We start from the raw sequence: 25,878 nt of genomic DNA on the forward strand, positions 1-25,878 counted from the left end.
TAATCAACAAGGGTTGGCAGACTCTTAGTGGAGGCCATTAACTACAAGCAAACATCTCTCTTCTCCCCATAATTTCACCAGGAAGACAAGGGGCTCTCTTCTGGCTTAATAAAATTAGGGTTTTCTTTAAATGTAATATTTGGGTTTCCTAATTTTTATGGTGTCATAGCTGCTACTAAGGTAATAATAACTAGCATTTATTACGCCCTTAATGTATGTGAGAAACATTCTTTATCTTACTCTATTATTGATCCATTTTCATAACAGAAAATTGGATCTTGAAGGGATTTATTGACCTAATGGCAGCCCACGGCTCAAAATCGGCCTCACTCAAACCGAGGCAATCTGGTTGCAGACTCTGCACAACCCTATGACCCAGCAATTGCACTGATAGGGAAAAATCTGTTACAAGATGGTCAACAGGACTGATAGGGAAATTCCAGTCCCCGACCGAAGACTCCCCTTCCGGGTTCTTCTTCCTGCCCCACTTGCCTCCTGGGCCAAATTACTACTAATGCGGAATTCGGAATTCGTAAGTAACAGACGATAAATTGTCCCCCATGCTTGTGCTGGGGACTCAGACCTTTGGAGAAGTTGTCTCCTCTGAGCCTGCTGGTATGAAATAAAACTCCGATCCACCAAGATCTCTGAGTGCCGCTTGGTTTCTCCACCAGCGATCCAGCCTGGTTCTGTAACAGCACTACTGGGTATTTACCCAAAGAATACAAAAACACGAATTCAAAAGGATACATGCGCCTCTATGTTTATAGCAGCATTATGTACAATAGCCAAGATATGGAAGCAGCCCAAGTGTCCACCGATTGATGAATGGATAAGGAAGATGTGGTATACATGTACAATGGAATATTATTCAGCCATAAAAAAGAATGAAATCTTGCCATGGGCAACAACATGGATGGAGCTAGAGAGTATAATGCTAAGTGAAATAAGTCAGCCAGAGGAAGACAAATACCATATGATTTCACTCACATGTGGAATTTAAGAAACAAAACAAGGGGCGCCTGGGTGGCTCAGTCAGTTGAACGGCTGACTCTTGATATTGACCTAGGTCATGATCTCATGGTTAGTGGGCTCGAGCCCGGCCTTGGGCTCTGCACTGAGAGTGCAGAACTGCTTGGGATTCTCTCTTTTTCTCTGTGTCCCTCCCTCACTCACACTCTCTATCTCTCTCTCTCAAAATAAATAAATAAACTTAAAAAACAAAAAGCAACGAAATACGAGAGAGAGGAGACAGATCAAGAAACAGGCCCTTAACTATAGAGAACAAACTGATGGTTACCAGAGGGGTGGGCGGTGGGGGGGAGGGGTAGGAGATGGGAGAAACAGGTGGTAGGGATTAAGGACGGCACTTGTGATGAGCACTAGGTGATGTATGGAAGTGTGGAATCACTATATTGCATGCCTGAAACTAATATAACACTGTATATTAACTAACTGGAATTGAAACAAAAACTTGAAAAAAATTGAAATGTCTCGGTTTCGTTATCATTGTCAAGACAGAGAGAGAGTTTAAGGATTGTTTTTATGGTAATAACTCTGGGGAAGGGAGACCCATTATATTAACTCCTGCTTCTGGGCGTTGCTGGCAGGTGCACCCAGAAGGAAAGAGTGCGTTCTGGCCCCACTTTATGGACCAGGGGTAGAGGCCAGATGGGACTCAGGTGGAGGCAGCCCTGAAGGAAAGATGTCTCATTGGAGGAGTTGGGTTTCTAGAGGCAGGAACTCTTCCTCTTTCTGAAGAGCTGTGTGGAGGCCTGTTTCAACCGATCTGAGTACTCTGGAAACTGAATTCATCATAGCTGAACCTTTCAGGGGAAAAAGTTATTTCTGAGCAAAAACTGATTACTAGAGTTCTTGGAAACTGGAAAGTATTATAGTGAATTGTAAGGCAAATGTAGATCCACAAGGCTTATTATAAATGACACCATTTACATACACAAAAAAATGTAACTTAGTTTTATATAATAATCAGTCACCCTCAATTCCATTTCTAGTAAACTACTACATGCAGACTCAATTCCATATAAATGTGACCCACACTTTCCCTATCTTTGTTTTTCCTTCTGTTTTCCCCCTTTTTAAAACTTCATGCTGTCTTGTTATATTGTATGTATTTTTTTTTCTGCATGTTTGCCTTTATGTATTTAAGCATTATTATTTTAAGTATGCTTAAGGTTTTTCTGGTATAAGAGGAAATGAAGTTAAAAATTAAATGTAAACAATCAATGATGACATATTATATTGATCACTGATCATTGCTTCTCTTGGAAAATTAGACAATATGGCCATATTGCCCCCAAATTCAAAAGTGGGAAAACCCAGTCATGAATATTTTCATAAAGGCTTTCTACGTACAGTTGGTCCTTGAACAATGGACAGCTGAAAATCCACATGGAACTTCTGACTCCCCCAAAACTTAATTACTAATAGCCTACTGTTACCTGAAACCCTTTCTGATAACAAAAGCAGTCAATAAACACATATTTTGTATGTTTTATGTACTTTATACCAAATTCTTACACTATAGTAAGCTAGAGAAAAGAAAGTGTCATTAAGAAAATCGTAAGGAAGAGGGGTGCCTGGGTGGCTCAGTTGGTTAAGTGTCTGACTGACTTCAGCTCAGGTCATGATCTCAAGGCTCATGGATTCAAGCCCTACATCCGGCTCTGTGCTGACAGCTCGGAGCCTGGAGCCTGCTTTGGATTCTGTGTCTCCCTCTCTCTTTCTGCCCCTCCCCAACTTGTGCTCTGTCTCTCTCTCTCTAAAATAAATAAACGTTAAAAAATTAAAAAAAAAAAAAAACGAAGGAAGAGAAAATACACTTACAGTACTGTACTGGATTTATAAAAAACAAAAACGAAACAAAACCCAGCACAGTGGACCAGCACAGTTCAAACCATGTTATTTAACGTTTATTTATTTATGGGACAGAGAGAGACAGAGCATGAACAGGGGAGGGGCAGAGAGAGAGGGAGACACAGAATCGGAAACAGGCTCCAGGCTCCGAGCCATCAGCCCAGAGCCTGACGCGGGGCTCGAACTCACGGACCGCGAGATCGTGACCTGGCTGAAGTCGGACGCTTAACCGACTGCGCCACCCAGGCGCCCCAAACCGTGTTATTTAAAAGTTGGCGCCTGGGTGGCTCAGTCGGTTAAGCGGCCGACTTCGGCTCAGGTCATGATCTCGAGGTTCCTGAGTTCAAGCCCTGTGTCAGGCTCTGTGGTGACAGCTCAGAGCCTGGAGCCTGTTTCAGATTCTGTGTCTCCCTCTCTCTGACCCTCCCCCGTTCATGCTCTGTCTCTCTCTGTCTCAAAAATAAATAAATGTTAAAAAAAAAAATGTAAAGGTCGGCTGCATAGATACGTAGGATCAATTTGTCTGGTTTTAGAAGGGAAGTGTGGGCTTGCTAACAAAGGTATCAACCGACGGATGAAGTTACAAGTATTTCCTGTGTTGGAGAACTAACTCTGAGCAGGCAATTGAGGTGAGAAGGCGGGACACGGACAGTTAAAAGGCAGTGTGAACAAACAGCAAGCATGCGGTAGCCAGAAGACAAGAGAGGAGCCAGAAGACAGAGAAATCACTGGGGGCCACGTCTACTTAAATAAAATCTGAAAGGACAGACAGGGTTCAACTCAATAGATAGCCTGCTTCTCAGGCAGGGATGAAAAGTCGCCTGCTAATGAGAGAGACACAGCTGATAGAAACAGGCCCCAGCGTGGAATGGAGGTGGATGTAGGAGGATCACGCCAAATCAGGGAGGGGAAAGAAAGAAGCTGAGAATCTCCGTCTTTCCGAGAACAGCAGAGGCAAAGCAAAAAGGGGTCAAGGCCGCGCAGAAGCCGCGAGAAAGGCACCGAGCCCGCTGTGAAGGAGCGAGGTCTGGGGGTGAGAAGTAACATGTTTGACGTGTGCCCGTTAAGAAAGCGAGGAGGAAGGCAGATGTCAGCAATGAAACAGAAAGTATGAAAAAACAAACGGAGGTGTCCACGTGTGTCTGCTTCCCTTTTCTTTGTGCCAAGAGGGGGGAGGGGGTTCCCATGGCAGCCAGTTGCTTATCCACCGGCTGCCATTTCTTTCATTCATTTCCCTCAACAGCTTTTGAAATAAGTTCAATATGGGTTGAAAATGGATTGTTCCAGGTGCACAGGAACTTCAAAATTACCTTGCATAATTTGGCATAAAGGGCATTATGTGCCGGATCTCAAAGAATTCCATTCATTGTTCGGGGTGAGCAAGCCTCCAAGCCTGCCATGAAAGCTAGCGTTGCTTGGTCAAGTTTGGAATACACTCCTAGGATATGCAGGCTCTTAGGCTTTCAGCCATTATGCCGCCAAGGGCCATACACCTGAATAAGGCGCCTGAATTCTCCCCCCAAGTCACCAATAGCTGCTACCACATTTTCAATCCCCTCTCCTCTGCATTTTCTCACCCTGCCCCCTCAGTCTCCATGCCCTGCCTCTTTCATCGTCTTTGTGCAGGCTCAGTGTTGCCCCCTCCCTCGTAGAATTAACTCCCTGTTTCCTTTGTGGATGCGGAGACAAAGACAGCTGCTGGATGGGGTGGGTGGATCCTAAATGTGATATCTGGTTCAGTTTTAGAAAATAAGTAAAGGAATACTGTCTTCGGCACTATCTCGGGTATTTTTTATTATGTCTGAACTCATCGGTAATGAAAATCATGAGCCTGCACCCTAGTATTTGTTTCACAACTTGCGTACCTGTAATACTACCAACATCTAAAACATTTCAAGAATGAGACCGTTTTCAAGGACAAAATGTAAATGGGTAAAATGAAAAAGTAAAATATAATTCTAGAATGTTCTTCCCACACCCAAGTGTGGGTAGTAGCTGCTTCAGAAACAAGTGCCTTAGAGAGCACATCCTCAGCTGTGATTCCCATCTTCATTACATCGTGGGCAATCGGTCGTCAACACTTGCTCTTGGTCATGACTGACAGGCTCTGAGAGCCTTGCGAGAGGGAACAGACCTTGGTCTCTGAGGCATGTCTGAGATTGTCCCCATACCAGGCACAGTTCTGTGTACAATGCTGCTTCCCCTCCAGATGGCATGCCCTTTGAGTGCAGGGACACTGCCTTAGTCTTCTGCGTGTCCTTCTTGTCTAACGCTGTACTGGCTTACATAGAAGGTCAATGGAATTTTGCCAGATAGGTACTCTCGAACTCCGGTAAGCTGTCTGACTCTCAGTTTCCACTGACTTCTGGCGTGAAGGCAGAGCTATCCACACAGGCAAGCTGAGAGGTAGTAGGGGGTCCAGGTAGGAAGCCACCAGGACTCTCCCTCTCTGCTCACTCCCGCTAGGTGTTCATTAGCAGAGTGAGTTTGACCCCACGACCATTTCCCACCAAGTTGTCCATACGAAAACTTCAAGATAATTAGAAACTAATCATTAATGTTTTAAAAAGAAGGAAATCACCTTTAAGGGTGTGTCTGGATGGCTCAGTTGTTTAAGCGTCTGACTCTTGATTTCTGCTCAGGTCATGATCTCACGGTTTCATGAGTTTGTGAGTTCAAACCCTGTGTCGGGATTCTCTGCTTAGGATTCGCTGTCTCCCTCTCTCTCTGCCCCTCTCCTGCCCACACTCTCTCTGTATTTCTCTCAAAAAAAAAAAAAAAAAAAAAAAAAAAGAACCAAATCCGCTTTAGAAAAATATATCAGTCTCCAAAATTGAAAGTAAATTCAGATGCAAATGATGAGTGTTTGACAGTTCTTTCTAAAGCTAAGAAGGGCCTCTAAGAAGGTATCTAACTACTTGTATATTCAAAACAAAGTTTAATGATTTTTCTCTTTTCTGATTACAAAAATATGATACGTACTCAAAGGGGAAAAAACACTCGAGAAACGCACAAGAGCACAAGGAAACAAAAATAACCTATAATCCAGTGAACTGTACTTACAAAGTTTCATATTCAACTGCAGAAAAAAAAGATAGCAATAGAACCAAGAGATGCTAAAAAAAAGGGACCGTTTCCCATTAGTCACGCATATAAGAGATTCCACAAGGTTAAACGGAACCACTACTCATAGCCATAGGGTGGAGGGCTTGGTTCACACTAGCCAGAGACACAAGTTTGCCATTGGACAATAATTAATTTCTCCTGCACCATGCTTAGAGATATAACACATGGTCAGTAAAAAAGGTAACCCATCCATACAACTTTTGACTATTTCTTTTGAGTCTTTGGGAAAGACAGCTAACAGAGAATATGTAATCATTGAGACAAAGGAAATTAAAGCAAGGTTTAGCCACAAGGGAAAATCAGCCAGGCCAAAATATCACACTTAACTCTTAACCTCTGGAAACAATAAATCTGAGGGAGTAAGATTAGTCTTACTCTTTAAGAGGGGAAAACTCTTTAAGAGTAGATTGTTGTAGGGGCGCCTGGGTGGCACAGTCGGTTAAGCGTCCGACTTCAGCCAGGTCACGATCTCGCGGTCTGTGAGTTCGAGCCCCGCGTCAGGCTCTGGGCTGATGGCTCAGAGCCTGGAGCCTGTTTCCGATTCTGTGTCTCCCTCTCTCTCTGTCCCTCCCCCGTTCATGCTCTGTCTCTCTCTGTCCCAAAAATAAATAAACGTTGAAAAAAAAATTAAAAAAAAAAAAGAGTAGATTGTTGTTGTTGTTGTTCTATTCTCTTACATGCCATTAAGATTTGATGGCAAGACGAATGGATTTCTGGGGCATTATATCTTCTTAGGCTGCCTTAACTTTTTAAATCTAATAGTTAAAAATAAAGTCTCCAGATCCAATTGCTATTTAGCCATTCATTCTTGCACTAAATATAATCTTATTGAACGTTTATCACATGCCAAACAGCAAGCCGGCCACTTGGAATACAGAGCCAGTCAGGCATGGAACCCATTCTCAAGGATCTCACAGCCTAATAGACTCAGACACAAATCATTGCAACAAATTGTCGGTAGTGGGTGCCATTGTGGGTACCAAGAAGGAAGCAGGAGAAGGCCATAAAGGCTTTATAGAGAAGGAATATTGTGCTGAGCATTAAGGATGAATGTGCAGCCAGGCACTAGGTTGGAGAGGGCTCCAGGTTGAGGGGCACTAGGTTGGAGGGATGTAACAGTGAGAATAGAGAGGAAAGCACCAGGGGACCGGGTCTGTCACATGGCCATGTCGCTCTGGTTGCCCCCACCCTCCTGCCTATCCAGCTAAGACAAGGGAAGGAGGAACATCCGTGAAACACGTGAGCAAGGAAAAATCCTCAAATAGTATCTCTCCTTTGTACAAGGGGAAATAGGAATGTACCTGCATCTAACTTATAACTCATTATTGTTTTCATCAGTTCATTTTCTTGTGGAGAACAAGGTGTATTTGCCAGAGGAATGTTGCCGACATACAGAAATGGTAAGCCGTATTCTCCCCAGTGCCTAAGTCACTCCCTGATAGTAAGGTTAGATATTAAAGGAGAGAATGTTACCTCTTTCTGATCCATAGACTTCCAGTCAATGCATTGTTACTAAAAGAGAATTTTCAAAATAAGTAGAATAATTATGAAATATGTTTATTTCTCAATTGCAAGTTTGTGTGTTTATATGAGTATGTGTACATATCCATGTATATTTATATATGTCTATATTTATTCTCACATACATTATATGAAATAGAGCCTATGGATGTAATTTACAAATATATAACTTCACTATCTACTTACAATTATACTTGACTGAATAGGTATCTTGAGGATGTAAAATAGCATAATTGATATACTTTAAAGTGCATCAAATATTTTGCAGCTTTTTTTGTTTGTTTGTTTGTTTACTTTTGAGAGAGAGAGAGAAACAGAGTATGAGCAGGGGAGGGGCAGAGAGAGAGGGAGACACAGAATACAAAGCAGGCTCCAGGCTCTGAGCTGTCAGCACAGAGCCCGACTCGGGGCTCAAACCGACAAACCGTGAGATTGTGACCTGAGCTGAAGTTGGACGCTCAACTGACTGAGGTATCCAGGTGCCCTGAAATATTTTGCAGCTTTAACATAGTTTGATAATGGAGTGCATGGGTAGCTCAGTTGGTTAGGTGTCTGACTCTCGGTTTCTGCTCAGGCCATGATCTCATGGTTGGGGAGTTGGTGAGTTCGAGCCCCGTGTCAGGCTCTGTGCTGACAGCTCAGAGCCTGGAGCCTGCTTCAGATTCTGTCTGTCTCTCTCTCTCTCTCTCTCCCCCTCCCCCACTTGCACTCTGTCTCTCTCTCTCAAAAATAAATAAACATTAAAAAAATTTTTTAATTAAAAAATTTAAAAAAACTGATAGCACACAAAACCATGGTTAAAACCACATTTTGAAGAAAAACCTTCTGAATTTTTATAATCACTCAAATTTAGAAGGGAATTTCTTTTCTTTTTTCTTTAACTGAGATCATTAAAAGGCAAATATTTGTTTGAACATATACTAAAAGCCCCCATTTAACATTTGTCTGTTTTGTGTTTTGTCCTATGCAGGTATCCCTTTGAACAGCCAATAGAATCGGATACTTCCTAACTTCCTTATTCACTTGACTTTCTTGATAGAGAATGGGACCTTGAGCCCAACCTCTTTCGTCTCAGCATAAACTCAGATGGTAACAAAGATATTGTCATTTAGACTTGTCTCCCAGATCATGACTGGCCAGATCCAAATCTCGCTGTTGCACTGGTCATAAATTCTATATGTTCTAATGGGAAATGAGCAATCTATTCAGTTCTCAGCCACTTTCACTTTGAAATCCCGGTAAGACCAAGAGATGCTACAGATGGTTGTAAGTAAGTAACAAAGACTTCTGTCAGCAACTGTTGCCTTGCTTTGGTCAACATCCTGCAGTATTCACTGAGCGGCCACCCAGACGCAAACCGCTTCAGACCCCGACAACTGGTTTTGTGTTTCAAGACGTCGGTTCTCCGGGGAAAGAACCGGGACTGTACAGGATCACTCCTCAGGCCCGGTGGGGAGGACGGTTCCGTTGCAGGAGGGAGAGAGCTTCTCCAGCACCCAGTCTGGCCTCCTGCTCTGAGGCACCTGCGCACACTTGGAGATGCACCCAGCCTCTCTGCCTGCTACTCTGCCTGCCGCTTGCCGCTTTCCCTCCCAGTCCAGTGTTGCTGTGACGCCAGTTCAAACAGATCTGCGCCAGGCCTCCTGACAGCTTAAAAGAGCAAAGGAAAGGGCCCTCGAGAAGCAGGCTGTTAGGATGGGGCAGCTACCACTCTGGTCATTTGAGGCTGCTGAAGGAGCCTAAGTGACGAATGTATGTGAGTCCCGTGTCCACATGGCCGGAGAGGCAGGGAGAGAGGCAGAAGATGACGGAAGATGGGACTGCGGTGCCTATAAATTCGTTGCATTCACTCAACCATTAACTCACCAAGTATTTGTTGGGTACCCTTAACACTGTTCAGCGCCGTCAGATCACGGTGGACACATTCTGAACAAGGCAGACATCTGCACTACCTGTTGTTAAGCACTTTGAAAGCAAAGAGTTCAGGGCAAAAGCACATTTTGGGAGTCTTCGGGAGTCATGGAAGTCTTCAAAGAGGAGACACCTAAACCGTGAAGGATGAAAAGATGTAGACAAATGAAGGGAGGGTGGGACAGAGTGGGGGCGGAGCAGAGGCAGAGAGGCGGCGGAGCAAGGGGCGGAGCGGAGGCAGAGAGGGGGCGGAGCAGAGACAGAGAGGGGGCGGAGCAGGGGGTGGAGCGGAGGCAGAGAGGGGGCGGAGCAGAGACAGAGAGGGGGCGGAGCAGGGGGTGGAGCGGAGGCAGAGAGGGGGCGGAGCAGAGACAGAGAGGGGGCGGAGCAGAGGCAGAGAGGGGGCGGAGCAGAGGCGGAGCAGAGACAGGCAGGGGGTGGAGGGGAGGCAGAGAGGGGGCAGAGCAGGGGGTGGAGCAGAGGCAGAGTAGAGGAGGGGCGGGGCAGAGTGGGGGGCGGGTGGGGTAGAGCAAGGGCAAAGCTGGAGTGGAGCTGGAGGCAGAGTTGGTGTGGAGGCTGGGGTGGGTGGGGAGGGGGGGCAGCCACTGGTGCACCTGCAAGGGGAGGGGGCGGTGAGAGCAAGTGTGCCCAATATGCCAGCGTGCCATGGCGAGGACACTGGCCAGTCTCAGGCCAGAGCTTCTGACCCTCCTGAAGATGACTTCAAATCCCTACGTATTGGATTGAGACTCCTTAGGTCAATGTGATCTAATACCAGTAATTTCACACGGCTGAGCCTAATACTTCCCCGGATAACTTCCCTTGACCATTTCCCTGTCTAAATTAGTGTCTCCACCGGAAAAAAACGCACAGTAGCATTGAGAAACACAAGAGAATCAGTACGAGTAGGACAGTGGCAGGGTGATGACGGATGCTGCTGCTGAAGAACACACAGAGGCCACTTGGAAGAGTGAGGAGCCACACTTTATCCTCAGGCTTCATCCTTAAGATGAGAGGGATGTGCAATGACCAAATTTGTATTTTAAGATGCTCGCTCAAGACCACTTGGAGAATGGAGTGGGAAGGGCAACACAAAACGGAAAATCAAAAAGTGGCTACTGTGGTCCTTCAGTGGGAGAAGACAGACCCATACTAGCAGGGGGAGGGGGAGGTGGGCTTGAGGACACAAAAGGGGCCCGCCTGGCAGGACTCAGGGGACTCTGTGACTCCGAGGGGGAGGTGAGGGCCCGGGGAGTGAGCTTGAGTTGGTGATGCCCCACAGGCAGCCAGGTTCAGGTCCCAGGACTGGTCCAGGTGGGTGATGGGCCGTTCTCTGGGCCGGATACAAAGCAGGGGAGCTGGCTTGGAGGGAAAAGGATGAGTTCTGGGCATGTCTGTTCACTCAGTTCCAGTGAAGAGGCGAGAGAAGGTCAGGAGCAGCAGAAGGAGGAGGGAACTAAAATTTTCTGACTGCCACCTAGGTGAGGGCTTTTTCCCTGCTGTTCGGTAAAACCCACACCTTAACTCCAGAGGACAGGTACCTTCCTTTAGCTTTACAGCTACAGAGGCTGACGGTGAATGTTGACTGGAGGTGAGGGAATTGGATAAACTGCAGAGCTGCATTTTATTTTATTTTTATTTTTTTAATGTTTATTTCTTTCTTTTTGAGAGAGAGAGAGAGAGAGAGAGAGAGAGAGAGAGAATGCACAATCAGGGCAAGGGCAGAGAGAGAAGGAGACACAGAATGTGAAGCAGGCTGCAGGCTCTGAGCTGTCAGTACAGAACTGGACTTGGGGCTCGATCTGACAAACCATGAGATCGTGAGCTGAGCCAAAGTGGGACGCTTAACCAGCTGAGCCACCCAGGTGCCCCTGTAAAGCTGCATTTTAAATGGGCGTCTCTCTACCAACGCCCAAGCTCCTACAATTCCAACCTGCTGCCCAGTAACCTAGCGGAACGAACAATATGTGTGGTGGTTATGGCTAAACATGGTAGCCGGATAAGATCAACAAGGCATGTGCTGAAACGTGCCTTGGAACGTGCGGGGGAGGGGAGGCCGGACTCAGAGCCGTGCACCTGACCCAGATGAATATCCTCCTTTCCAAGGAGGGGAGACATTTCCTTCGAGGATGCCCATACCTGCATGCCCTCCTTAACCCCACACTACCTACTACCTTGGTCGTAGCCTCTCCATGTCTGGAGGCAGGGAGCTATCAGTCAGTGGTTGGAAGAACTTGTTTTGCAAGCTTTGGAACAAATCCCAAAGTACCTTCCTTGCCCTGCAGAACTGAACTCAGCAAGGCAGCCCCTCCCAGAATCCCTTAAGGGAGAAGTATTTTGCCGATGGCATTATCTCAGCTGACAAAGTTTTAAGGCATAGTGTATTTAAAGAGTTATTTACCAATTTCCAAAATAGTAGCAAAACGGTCTCCATAAAGCTAAGTGACTCCCAGGGAAGAAAGTACACATTACATTCTCATACTTGTTTCCTTAATTAGGAACAGATCCTGGTGGCTGGGATTTATTTTCATGAGCACACATCCACAAAAATGAGAAACATCTTGACACGCTGCAACATCCATAATGTTTCTCAAATCTCAATTCCTAATTGGGTTTAAAAAAAAAAAAGCGACCACAAATTTTCACGCTGGTTTTGATTCGGGATTCAAAACAGAACCTCAGATATGTATTTCTTACATTGTTCCAAAACGTGTATAAGCTGGGTCGAAATCCACTTCAGACATTAAAAAGAAAAGAATTAAAAAAAAAAAACAAAAAAACAGACCAAGGCATGAATTTGGAATTTAACATGGCAAAGAAGATTCTTCCTATGGAACATGGAAACTAACTTGTGATCTCCCCCACTTTTAAAACATCTTAATCTATTTGCTTTTTATAAAGAGGAGAAAAGGGCTAGGAGATGTTTATATGGCACCTGCTTCAATCCTCTTAGAGGATTCCAAGGGCTCCTTTGGGTGTGTTTTTTCTTTGTCAACTCATTCCACAAATGGGCTAGCCTTTTTCTCTGCTCTCACTAAATTCCCTTTACAATTAAGAATCCAGATTGGGGCGCCTGGGTGGCGCAGTCGGTTAAGCGTCCGACTTCAGCCAGGTCACGATCAGGCGGTCCGTGAGTTCGAGCCCCGCGTCAGGCTCTGGGCTGATGGCTCAGAACCTGGAGCCTGCTTTGGATTCTGTGTCTCCCTCTCTCTCTGCCCCTCCCCTGTTCATGCTCTGCCTCTCTCTGTCCCAAAAATAAATAAACGTTGAAAAAAAAAATTAAAAAAAAAAAAAAAGAATCCAGACGAACCATGGAGTCTGTAACATAGAAATTCTTCTCCTTACCTACGCAGTTTATCCTCAAGGATTTCCATGTACTTCGTGGTATTCTCCTTCACACTCGTTTCTGCAAAACAAAAACCTGAAGTTGATGCAATTGTACGCAAAGATTGAACACAGCCCAAAAATGCTCGACTAAAAGCCAAAAACCCAAAGGATCGCCGTCAGGCCGATAGCGATGATCACATCCTAGGTTTGGAAAACACTCGAATGCACTGAGGCGGCTGCCTGGAGCGAGGTGCTGGAAATGCTCTGAGGCCTTCAGCATCTCTGCCGGAGATGAAGCCAGGGGGCAAGGTCACCATGCCGCGCGTGGTATCTGGCAAGACAGCTCGTTTGGTGTCTGGAATGGAAGCCGCTGTGTTCTGTGCGTTTTCCCCTTTCCCACCTGGTGGCCAAGAGCTTGGGTGCAGAGTATGAAGAAAAGACCAGAAAGAGGAACAAGTCCCGTCCTATGGACGAAGCAAAAAAACCTCACCAGCGGTAGCATGGTATTGCGGCCCCTTTAACTGAGGAACGCATGGAAACGTGATCCTGACAGTAGCTGACATCAGAGGCTTGGCTTCCAAAGCTGGGAGATCAGCGGGCTCCTCGAGAGAAACTCAGAGCCTCGTAATCACCAAATGTTGAAGGAACAGATGATTGTTATTCCTCCCGTGGATCAAAGAGGCACTTTACCAATAAAAAGAAACTTGGTACATTTTGGGGCAAGCCCTGGTGGCCTGTTTCCTCCTCTGGGGAACGAACGTGCCTTCCTCTGAAGGTGACCGCTGACGGAGATGTGAATATGAAGTGCCCAGAAGAGCAGGTGGCAGCAGAGAAGCCCCCAACAGATGGCAGCTGTCATTGATGTTATTGCCATTTCTATCATCACTGTTATTATTGCTAAGGTGGACTTTATTATTTTTTTTAATTTTTTTTAACGTTTTTATTTATTTTTGAGAGAGAGAGAGAGAGAGACAGAGCATGAGCAGGGGAGGGGCAGACAGAGGGGGAGACACAGAATCCGAAGCAGGCTCCAGGCTCTGAGCTGTCACAACAGAGCCCGACGTGGGGCTCAAACTCACAGACTGTGAGATCGTGACCTGAGCTGAAGTCGGATGCTCAACCGACTGAGCCACCCAGGCACCCCTATTATTATTTTCATTTCACCCTTTATTCCCAAAGGTAATTCATGCATGACACTCTAAAGTTGGGGGATGTGGAAAGCAGAAGTCCTATTGCCTGAGCCTCTGCCTAGAGGGCTCTCGGGATCTTATTTTTGCCAACATGTATGTGCAAGGGTGAGGGGCAGAGGGTATATTTGGAACTGGAAAACGTACCTTGAAATTCCTCAAAAAGAAACCAAATATTTATCCAGAAACTAAAACAAAAGTTCTGGTTCATCAGTTCATAATAGATAAAAACAGAAATGTACGCAATGAAAGCAACTATTTAAGTTGGTGTCCTATCGTGTTGATTTATGTCGGTCTCATTTACAAGTTAAGCTGTGTTGAGTTTTTTCTCCAAATAAATTAGCTAAATATTTATTTTCAGCACCTACTATGTGGCAGATACTATGCTAGCATGAGGAATAAGTTGTGGTGATATGGTTCCAGGTAGCTGAGATCTGCTCACTGGTTCTTCTGGAGCAAGTACTGCAAAAACTCAGAATGTCCCAACCGGAAATGCTCTGCTTCACATTCTATACTTATTTTGTGCCATGTGCTGTTCTAAGCCCAGGGGGTAAACTAGTGAACAGAAGCAATAAAGATTCCTGCTTATGTAATGCTTAATTCTGGTAGGGGCAGGTAATAATTAACATAAAAGTTCCATAGAATACTTAGAAGGTAGTAAGTACTACGAAGCAAGAGAAGGGGATCAGAACGGGGCAGCAGAGTGGTCAGGCACCACTGGGAAGGTGACATTTGAGTTAAAGCATGAAGAGGGCGGAGAGGAGCACATAAGCAGCCATACTGGGAGGAGCACAGTAAACGGAAGGAACAGCCAGTCTAAAGATTCTAGGGCAGGAACATACGTGAGTCCTCCAGCAAAATCTGGAGATGTTCTCTGGGAAAAAGAGTAAGGCAGAGAAATAGGCCACCTCCAATCATGTAGGCCACTGTGGCAGATCACATTTCCAGCACATGGCCACAGTCATATTCCTGGTCCCACACACTAGTCCAGAACTTGGCCACTCCCCATCAAGCAGTGAAATCTGTCTCCCTCCTCTTGAATCTGAACAGGTTATGACATTACATCCAATGGAGAATGGCAGGAAGGATGCTCTTTAACTTCTGAGGCTAGGGTCCAGCTTCTGCCTGGCTCTCCCCACTGGGAACCCAGCCAACCATGTTGTGAGGAAGCCCAAGCTACATGGAGAGGCCATTCACAGGTGTTCTGGCTGACGGCCCAGGTGAAGGTCTCAACTTACAGCCAGATATGTGAGTGAGCAAGCTTTCAGATAATTTGAGCCATAGAGTCTGAGGGACCCAGACATCAGGAAACAGAGACCAGCCATTTCTGCTGCTCTAGGTCTAAATGCCTGACTCTCAGAATTTGTACACACAATAAATGGCTCTGAGTGATTAGGTCTGTGGATGATTCGTTACATAGCGGTAGTTACTGGAAAGCCGTGTCAGGATTTTGCGTGCCCTGAACGAAATGGGAAAACACTGGAGAAGAAAGGCCACAAACTGGCTCATGGCTTCTCTGTTGAGAATAGACTCTAGGAAGACACGAGAGAAGCAGAGAGACACAGGGAGGTTAGAGCGATCATCCGGGACAAGGGGGCGGGGCGGGACTGAGGCCATGGTGTCTCAGGAGTTGGTGATAAGAGGCAGGTTTTAGATATATTTTAAGGACAGAGGCAGCAGGAGTGCCTGATGCATTGAATTCAGGAGTGTGAAAAAGAGACCCATCTCGAATGACCACAAGGTTTTTGCCCTGAACCACTGGAAGACAGAGTTGCCATGAAGCGAGGGAGAAAGAATGCAGGTGAAACCAGTTTGGGGAGATGAGCAAGAGTTCAATCTCAGACTGAAATTTGCTGAGAGTAGAACTTAAATGTTCTCACCAAAAAAAAAAAAAAAAAAAAAAAAGTCAAATATGTGTGGATGTGTTAATTAACCAGATGGAGGTGGGGGAGGGCTTCTTTCACAACGCATACATGTATCAAATCATCACGTTGTATACTTTAAATATCTTACACAATTTTATTTGTCAATTATACCTCAATAAGCTGGAAGCGATAAAAGCAATTGAGAAGCTTAAAAAGAGTCCAATTTTGGATCTGATAAAGTTGCGTTTATGAGCCATCCGGTGGCGATGTCAAGTATGAAGTTGGCTATGTGAGTTGAGAAAAGGTCTGGCGTGCCGATGGACATTTGCAAGGCACTGGTGTGTGAAGCGACGAGACTAGATGCTGTCACTGACAGAGTGAGAGTCACTTAAGAAGCCCGCGGTGATCATATGTAACTACAATTACATTGTGATGCCACCTTTCCTCCAAAGGACAAAAATTCACAGCACCTCTCTCGAGGACAAGAAAGCCATATTCCTATGTTTAAAAGTAATCCGGGTATCTACCATATTCATGCTTCTGTTCAGAAATAACTATGGTAGTTAGGACCCACACAGGAACACCCAGGGAGTTTGATGAGCCTTTCCCCTTGCCTGGAGGCCACCATCCGAAAAGGATGTTGCACTGAAATACTGGATCCTGACCCATCTCCCAGGCAGCCAGCCTAAAATGCCTTGCACACATTTTCACTAGGTTGACTGGTAACCTTCCAGAGAAGCCAGGACTGTAGACAGGGAGTTTAAGTTTTTAACTTCCTAAATAATATGCCCCAGATGCATGGAGAATAGAGCTCATCTTTTCTTCCCTTCTTTTTTCCCTTCCTTTTCTAACCGGGTCTTAGAGCAGAGACCAAAAGGGTGGTAGTGGTATTGAGGCCAGCTTCCAGGAACCAAGGATGGCTGAAGGAGGCTGACCACTACAGGGAAAATGCACAAATGCCTCCCCTCTGCTCCATTTGCTGAGCGGATCTGGTTTCCAGGTTCAGGCAATATTATCAGAATGGGATTCATATAATTAATTTCATGAACCCAATTAAACAAAAACTGATTGATAATTAAATGCGGTAAATCTGTGAAAACATTTAGCAGAGTGCACGGTACAAACACAAATCAACGTTTCAGGAATTTAACCCGGGTCCTACTTCACGCCAGGCACTATTTAAATCTGAAAGAGACATGCCATCAAGGGACACTGAGAGAGCTGGGGGCCAGACTCTAACGTTGACTTCCCCCTGGAGAGCACAGCAACATTTTCCATAAATCTTCATGATAACTGATGATCCAAAAATGTCCCGATGAGTCTGATGAAAAAATATTACCGCGTTATCCAGCAATATCCTTCACAGTGTAAACAAGGAAGGTAAGAGAATGTTAAGTGGAAAACAAATCTAACGAGGTTTTGTGTGCATTGTATTTTTTCTTTGCATAATAAAAGGACAGCAATATTTGTCACGATCGTAGTACAGGAAATGACTTGCTATCAGATTGAGTGAAGCATTTGACTATAAAGAACTTCAGCCCCACCACCCTCAATCAATAAAGACAGCATCATGAGATCAGCACAGTATGACCTCAAATTTGAAAATGGAAGCCGAAGGCACCCCATTAGTTTAGCATTAATCACAAATTTTGTCTAACATTTGCCATTTTCTTGGAATTTTCAATTAACATAATAATTCTAGTAACACAAGGCTTGGCCTTGGTTTACAGAAAGAAGTCATCAGATTTTGAAGATCATTATTCAAGGATCAATGTAGACACAATCAACTCCCGTGAGTAAAATCCTCCAAAAGGAAGAAGTGAAAGACAAAAGAGAAATTGCTGAATTCTGAGAAATTGTGAAATATCTAAAGTATTATTCTACTTGAGTGAATGAAGAATGTGTTTATTTGAGTAATTAAACCATGCACAGAGATGAAGTGGTAACATCGAGCTAACAAAGACCCAGGGAAGTCAACAACACAGAAAAATGGACTTGCAGCTTGATTGTCTTGATACGTGGGATGGAACAGTATTGTCTAGGACCTTGAAAGATGGCAGAATCCATGATATGAAGCGCAAGTCAAGTTTTACACTGGAGGGCAAGACGGAAACACCAGCCATGAGTCCCTGCTGATACCAGAGTGATCTTGTCACATTGGAAACTCACTGTGCAGAAAACACGATACCAAGGTAATGATATCAATGATATAATGATATCCTTGAGAACTTCTTGGGTGGCAGGTACTGTTCTAAACACCTTGTTCTAAATATTAAATAATGATGGTACCTACAAAGCAGCTCTATCGTTATCCTTATTTTATATAGGTAACAGAGGGGCAGTAGGACCAAAGTCACACAGCCAGTGAGGGAATGTCCCAGAGCCCATTGTTAGGGAACCCGTGACTTCCATTTTAAATAACACAAGGGCTCAGAAAATGCACATTGAATAAATGCATGCGAAATTTTAGCCACCAACAAAATGGAGCAGGTGTTCACAGACAGAGTAAATTAAGGACAGTACAAAGATGCTGTAAGAAGTCAGAGTTACAAAGAGCACAGGCAATTGCAGAAAACAGCCATCAACAAACGGAAACCTGATTGTATATAAACTGTACGGAAGAAGGCTGATAACATATTTGCTTAAAATAAATTACCATTTTGTAATATAAATATATATTCATATACAGGTGGTTTCATCGTAGGTTGAGATGAGAAAAATGATTAACAGTTCTCTGTTATTATATTCATGTTGCTTCACTCCTAATAATAAGATAACAACTTCATGTGGTTCCACAAACAGATTTTTATTTGCATGTGTAAGTTTGTTTATTTACAGGATTTTTCTGTTACCACGATGTGTGGTAGTCATTTAAACTGAATCTCAAGAGATGGTTCCTGAGTTAAACAGGATACAATCCCGCCTGGGTCTTAGAGTGGTTATGGTCAATTCCCTAGGGTTGGAACCAAATAAATACACCATCACTAAATTAGCAATGGATTCACTTCTCATTGGCAGGTCATTATTCAGTGCTGTTGTTAATTTCTCTCTCTTTCTCTTTTCCTCTGATGTCCATAAGAGATTTGCAGGGAGAAGAAAAATGACCAGATATGTATCTGACAGAATTAATAAATGGTACCAGAGAGCAGACTTCTCTTTGGGGGTGTGCCTGACTCTCATTCTTATATCCATCCAGAGTTTCTTAAACGTGCCCGGCTGTGCATTGGTCACTATGGCTGCAGAGTTGAATCTGACGCTGCCCTTTGCCTGAAGAACGCCAGGTTCGGTGACATAAGTGCATGATGAATAAAAGCAGGTTGTTCAGTTCAGTGGTGGAAACTTAAAGCAGCACTCATTCTGGGAGAATCACCGAAGAGATGCCGCCCCGCTTGAGGGGGTTAAAAAATGACTCCCTGCGGAAGTGAATGAAGTAGAGATCTTGAAGGATTTTCCATGCTGGCTGAAGCCAGGGGAGGCATGGATAATCCGAAACAGCAGTTGCACAGAAAATAAGATTTGTGTTTTGGAATATCGGGCATTTAAAGTCATATTATTTTACTTTCCCATTAATTTCCGAATCATTTTTTCCCTGAGCTTACATTAAGATTAGTCGATGGGGTACATGATCCCACGCCAAAGGAAGACAGGGTGTCTGCAGGACATGGGCCGGTCCAAGGGCGCAGGATCCGACCTCCCACTGCCAATGTCACAGCCACACCTGGAAGTGGATGCGGAGATGAACTCTTTCATCCAAACATTCCCCTTGGGGGAATCTGAGTGAGAATGTTGTGTTATAATAACCTCACTGGCAGAGGCACCAAAGGTCAGGGGGTGGCAAAGCTTTTTCAGAGCTAGAGCATCATCATGGGAGTCAGGTGCCCACAAAGAAAGTAAAACCAATTATTCTGAAGTTATGTTTATGCTGCTGCTTGCCCTATTTAGCTCTGCCTGATGGCGTGTGGCTTTGGCTGCCCAGATGCCCCATGGCTGCCTCAGGGAGCCCCGACCCACTGCCCTTGAACTCAGAGCGCATCTCAGGGACTTGTCCATTTTGACACTCAAGTCTGTAAACACCACCCCTGCGTATATGGGAAGAGATGGCGGGCAGGTGGGAAGAAAGGAGAAATGAGTAGCTAAGCTCCATGAGGTTTAAAAAACGTTTTAATATACAGTGACTGATTCTGCTACATAAAAGATAAAGCCCGAGTTCCAGGTTCACCTGCTGTGCTTGTCACGAGTTAATTGGGTATCATCTGATACAGTAATTCTCACTTTCCCAGTTCAGACCTGCTCCTGCATGCAATCTGCCGGTGCCCTAGAAGCACACAGCCTAATAAATCAGCACAATGCAATGGCAAGAAGAAAAACCAAGTAGGCGTGGTATGGGAAGCAGGTCAGGACAAAAAGGTAACAGTATCAGCTCCCAGCACCTCGCACCACAGCCCCCCATGCACATGTCCTCGCCAGCCAAATGTTTCTACCAAATGAAAAGACAATTCCACTCTTCCCAGCTCTCCCTGCAGACCGACCTTTGTGGGCTGTGGTTTGCCTTTAGCTTTCTAGCACATGTAATTGAAAGAGTTCTGACCTGAACATCCATTTGCAATATTTAAAAAAAAAAAAAATTAAGTTTTATTTGTTCGAGAGCGAGAGAGAGAATGAGCAGGGGAGGGGCAGAGAGAGGGAGACAGAATCCCGAGCAGGCTCCAGGCTGTCAGCACAGAGCCTGACTTGGGGCTCAAACTCAAACCACGAGATCATAACCTGAGCCAAAATCAAGAGTCGAACTCTTAAGCTACTGAGCCACCCGGGGGGGGGGGGGGGGGGGGCCCTGTGATATTTTAAAAACTGTTTAAAATGTCTATTTATTTGCATTGCCTAGTAGTGTACATTTGAGAACATACACTCTTCTTTTTCCTTCTCCTCACTTCCCTCAAACATGCACACACGCATGCACGTACCACATGCACACATGATTTACTTCTCCTCTTTTTGACAGACAGAACAAGGAATAGAATGTGGGGCTTGGTTTTCAAAACGGAATACTATTTTCTTAATCTGTGTTTGAAGAAAAAGCCCAGGGGCGCATGGGTGGCTCAGTCAGTCCGACTTCAGCTCAGGTCATGATCTCGCGGTCCGTGAGTTCGAGCCCCACGTCGGGCTCTGTGCTGACAGCTCGGAGCCTGGAGCCTGCTTCGGATTCTGTGTCTCCCCCTCTCTTTGCTCCTCCCCTGCTCATGCTCTGTCTCTCTCTGTCTCAAAAATAAATAAAAACATTAAAAAAAAAAAAAGCCCAAATCCACATTTGATCTTCTTGAGCTAAGGAAAGTGAGTTCACACAAAGTGCTGGCATGATGGCCATGTGTGTGCGTGATCTCATTTACGATAACTCTCTAAATAAATCCCTTTTGAGGATGGGGAGACTGAGGCTGAGGGAAGTTAATTCAAGGAGTAAATAAAAAATTCAGATCCAGTTCATTTGTTGGTTTTTTTTAATGTTTATTTTTGAGAGAGAGAGAGAGAGAGAGAGAGAACACGAGTTGGGGGGTGGGAAGGGCAGAGAGAGAAGGAGACACAGAAGCTGAAGCAGGCTCCAGGCTCTGAGCTGTCAGCACAGAGCCCGACGTGGGGCTCGAACCCACATACCATGAGATCATGACCTGAGCTGAAGACAGATGCTCAACTGAGTGAGCTACCCAGGCGCCCCAACCCACTTCAGTTTTATGACAAAGTCTATATGTTCTCAAATACATAATCCTACTGCCCAATTGTCATGAAACATAATTGACAAATCCCCCCCCCCCAAGGCATTCTACATTTCACAGAAGAATTTACTTTTCCCTCTAACACAGAGGCTACATAGTTCCATACATAACTGTTAAATATTTGAACCTGGCATCTCTCTGTTTGAAACCCTAGGTGCTCTACCCTAGGTCTGACCTGGGTTATCGCCCTTGGAAGCGAGATCCTGGAATGTGGGCAGCAGAAGTCAGATTGTGCTCAAGGGCAAGGAATGGCAACCCTTTGAAGCCAATCTGACCCCCAGCTACATGGGTCTCCATGTTGGCTGTGCCCCTCTCAGCTGTCTTGAGAAGTAACTAAGCAGCCACCCCACTTATGGCCCGCCCCTTGCACCCAGCAGATCTTGGCAGGGAGGCGTGGGGATACAGAGGGAACGCTTTTAACACCAACTGCTCTGCTCCCCAGTCCCATAGCATATCAATGTTCACCACCTTTAGCAGAGGAATTGCCCAGCACCCTTCCCTTCCAGGGTGCTCACCATCCTCAACTCGGCCCCTTGCCGGCATACCCACCACCTTAGCTGAGTCTGTCCCGGGTAGAAGACACATTCGTATGAACCAAGTGGCTCCTCGATCCCGAGTTTTCAAACATGCACTGGCTAAAGAGGACCTGCCCTCTCCATGGCCAAAGCTGAAACACAAGGGCTGGATGCTGCCTGCACAGTGAGTTTAGGCACAGTGAGAGGACAAAGCCGACACGGGCTAACAGGGAAGGGGGAAGGACAGAGTCCCGCAGCTTCAGAGCCCCCGGGTCCAGCATCCGGGTGCCCTCCCATCCCGTCTCCACGGTGGTGTCTTGACCCAATGCACTGCTTTGTCTGACTCGTAGACTTACGTCTTGGCTCTGTTTCCTCTGCCTGGAACACTCTCCTCAAATGTTTTCTGCCTTTCCACCCACCGAGATGCTCTCTGGGCTACAAGATTCTGATTGCTTGCCCTGAACCCCCTCTTTCCCATGGTGCTCTTGCCTCTTGCAGGCTTCCAGACCTTTCAGACCTTCCTATAGACATCAAGTTCATGTGGGACATGGCTGATCCTCATGGATTCTATCTTCTTTTTTTATTATATTTGAGAGAGTGAGCAAGACAGCAGGGGAGAGGGGCAGAGGGAGAGAGAGAGAGAGACACAGAATCCGAAGCAGGCTCCAGGCTCTGAGCTGTCGCCACAGAGCCTGACGGACAGCTCAGAGCCTGACGTGGGGCTTGAACTCACCAACTGTGAGATCATGACCTGAGCTGAAGTCGGACACTTAACTGACTGAGCCACCCAGGCGCCCCCAGTGAGAGAGAATCTTAAGCAGGTTCCACGCTCAGCGCAGAGCCTGATGCGGGGCTCAATCCCACAACCCTAGAATCATGACCTAAGCCGAAATCAAGAGTCAGATGCTCAACTGACTGAGCCACCCGGGCGCTCCAGGGTTTTCTTTTCTTGGAACCCTTAGTGCCTAGCGCAGTCCTGAGCTCAGAGAAGGTGCCCAGTATATCTTGCAACACCAGCACAGGCGGGTGCTGTGCCAGCCGCTGGGGAAGCACAAGGAAGATGATGCCGTTTATGTTCTCAACCTGATAAGGAGACAGAAATCAGAACAGATTATCAGGACGCCAAGCACCTGAGGTCATCAAAGAACGACTCAGGCGAGGGTGCAGGAGAGAGACAGGTGCAATCCAGGCTGAGGGGGAGAGAGAGGGCCGCACAGGCTCCCTGGAAAAGAGGGCCTACGAGCTGAGAAAGAAATGAATCTACGGACACACTTCAGTTTCTATTACAAACAAAACAGAGCACATGGGGACGAGAGGGGCAGGTGCCAGAGGAATGAAATAAACAGAGAAGATGGCAAAACTCCCGTGTTTAAATGCCAAGTCATCAGGCAAGCCGTACGAGGTTCTTAAAGACAGAGAACAAACTGAGGGTTGCTGGAGAGGTGTTGGCGGGGAGGGATGGGTTAGATGGGGGATGGACATTAAGGAGAGTCCTTTATTGGGACGAGCATCGGGTGTTATATGTAAGTGATGAATCACTGGGTTCTATTCGTGAAATAAAAAAAGAAAAAGAAAAAGAAAAAGAAAATTTCTGGTGGAAAACCAGGAAGGTAATTTCAAGCATAGGATTTGTTGCACAGGTTGGCTGCACCGTGAGAGAAAATTAAGACATGCATATTTCCATGACTCCATGACATACAGTGGTTGATGGCATAGATTCTGGATTCAGACTGCCAAGGTGAACATTAGCTAAGCCACGTATTAGCTGTGTGTCCTTGGTCAAGACACTTAACCACTCTGTGCTTCAGATTTTCATCTTTCTTTTTTTTAATTAAAAAAAGTTTTTAATGTTTATTTATTTTTGAGAGAGAGAGAGAAAGAGAGGGCATGAGCAGGGAAGGGGCAGAGAAAGAGGAAGACACAGAATCCAAAGCAGACTCCAGGCTCCGAGCTGTCAGCCCAGAGCCCGATGCGGGGCTCAAACCCAGGAACCATGAGATCATGACCTGAGCTGAAGTCAGACACTTAACCGACTGAGCCACCCAGGCACCCCCAGGCTTTTGTCTTTTTGATGGGACCTTAACATGCCTATCTCATTGTGTTATTATAGAGATTAAGGTGATTCATACCTATAAAAACAATAAAATACAATAAACACCAAGACATCAACAACGCCTCCTGCAACACAGAGGCACCAACTCCCTGCCCTTCCTGTGCCTCGTCCGTCCTAGCTGGCGGGCACCGGAACAGCACAAATCCGGATGAACCTGGGTTACGTGGGGACAACTACCTCCTGCAGGCTGTGAGGGCGGCCAAAAGTGAACTGGCTTTTTTGTCTACGTAAGGGCCAGCTAGCAGCCACCACTGCCCGGTGATCCCTCCCCCTGGGTGTGGTTCCGTTCAAGGCTCTGAATGGAGGCCATGCCTTTTACCAACCAGTAGACAGTACCCACCTCCAAGGCACGCTCAGCCCGGAGGATCCAGCTCACAGCACCTCCAGCCTCTCCCCACCGTGCCCAGATGCTGAAAGGAGCAGGCAGACTCAGGCGTCTCAATAAGACATCCCCAAGGAGATAAAATATCTGTGAATTTGGGGCGCTGGGGTGGCTCAGTCCATCACGCATCTGCCTTTTGATTTCTGCTCAGGACATGAGGTGCGGTTTGTGAGCTGGAGCCCCCGACCCAGGCTCTGCACTAACAGCGTGGAGCCTGCTTTGGATCCTCTGTCTCCCTCTCTCTCTGCCCCTCCCTCGCTCGTGCGCTCGCCCTCTCTCTCTCTCTCTCTCTCTCTCTCAAAAGTAAATAAACGTTTAAAAATGTTTCAAATATATCTGCGAATTAAAAATCTAAGTTCCTACCTACAGTTTTGTTGTTGACATATTGTCTCAAACCTTTTCCGTAACAAGGGGGGGAAAGGCCAGATGGGTCACACTGAGCCACCTGGTGAGACGGGAATATTTTCCATTTGGGGACAGTTTCACAAAAGTATGTGTTTAGCTGACTCTGAGGTTCCTTCCTCTTAGGGACAACCCTCCCCACACATACACGCACACGCGGTGCCCACATCCAGACACTTCCCGTCACCCCCACGTGGCCCCGCGACCAGCCACGCAGCACCACGCATCTGCTGCTCGTGGACCGAGTGTTCACAGAGGGCCAGATGCAAGCCCGTGTGCCTCTCCTTTCCTTCAACACCCAGCCCACGCATGGCGGCGAAGCCAGGATGTTGAGAAAATTAACAGAGAGAAAACAAGACAAACGCGTGCCAGGTGGGAGAGATCACACAGTATAAAATCTCCCAGGAAAATACCTGAGTGAAGCCTCTTGCTTCTGCCCAAAGCCATTCGTCTTCCGAAACTCTTCAGTCCAGGATTGCCCTACGACCTACGCAGGAGGGGCCTAGAGCCGAGAGACCCCATTCTGGGCCTCTCCACACAGCCCCTCCCCACAGGGCCAGGGGGCCACAACCCTTGCAGTTCCTATCTGTGCTCTTGGGACCCAGGACGCTGGAATTTCCCCACCCAAATGTCCCTGGGCCCACTTCTTAAACTCAGGCAAGCCTCTTCCCCAATTTAGTGTCCTCAGGGTATCCAGCACCGGTGGCCCAGGGATCCCTAAGCCCAAGGGGCCCTGGGAGGCTGGGAGGCTGGTGGTCAGCAGGGGAGGGTGTAAGGAGATTGGCTGCGAGAGGGGGTGCTAAGTGAGCTAGATGTTTATGGAGGAGTGCTCTTCAGCTCAGAGCCTGTGGGAGTTTAGAGAGGAGCAGGATTGCTGGGCTGCAGCA

At 46.1% G+C, this 25,878-nt stretch overlaps 1 protein-coding gene across 3 annotated transcripts in view; it reads right to left on the minus strand.

The window, feature by feature from the left end:
* The window catches only part of DISC1 (DISC1 scaffold protein), a 355,839-nt gene that overhangs the window by 64,958 nt on the left and 265,003 nt on the right, over positions 1-25,878 (minus strand). For all 3 annotated transcript variants that reach the window (XM_047825519.1, XM_047825520.1, XM_047825518.1), the window contains one exon: positions 12,781-12,841. In XM_047825519.1, the coding sequence (XP_047681475.1) occupies positions 12,781-12,841 (61 nt within the window). The remainder of the gene's footprint in view (positions 1-12,780; positions 12,842-25,878) is intronic.

The sequence above is a fragment of the Prionailurus viverrinus genome, chromosome D2 (assembly GCF_022837055.1).
Source record: "Prionailurus viverrinus isolate Anna chromosome D2, UM_Priviv_1.0, whole genome shotgun sequence".
Lineage (NCBI taxonomy): Eukaryota > Metazoa > Chordata > Mammalia > Carnivora > Felidae > Prionailurus > Prionailurus viverrinus.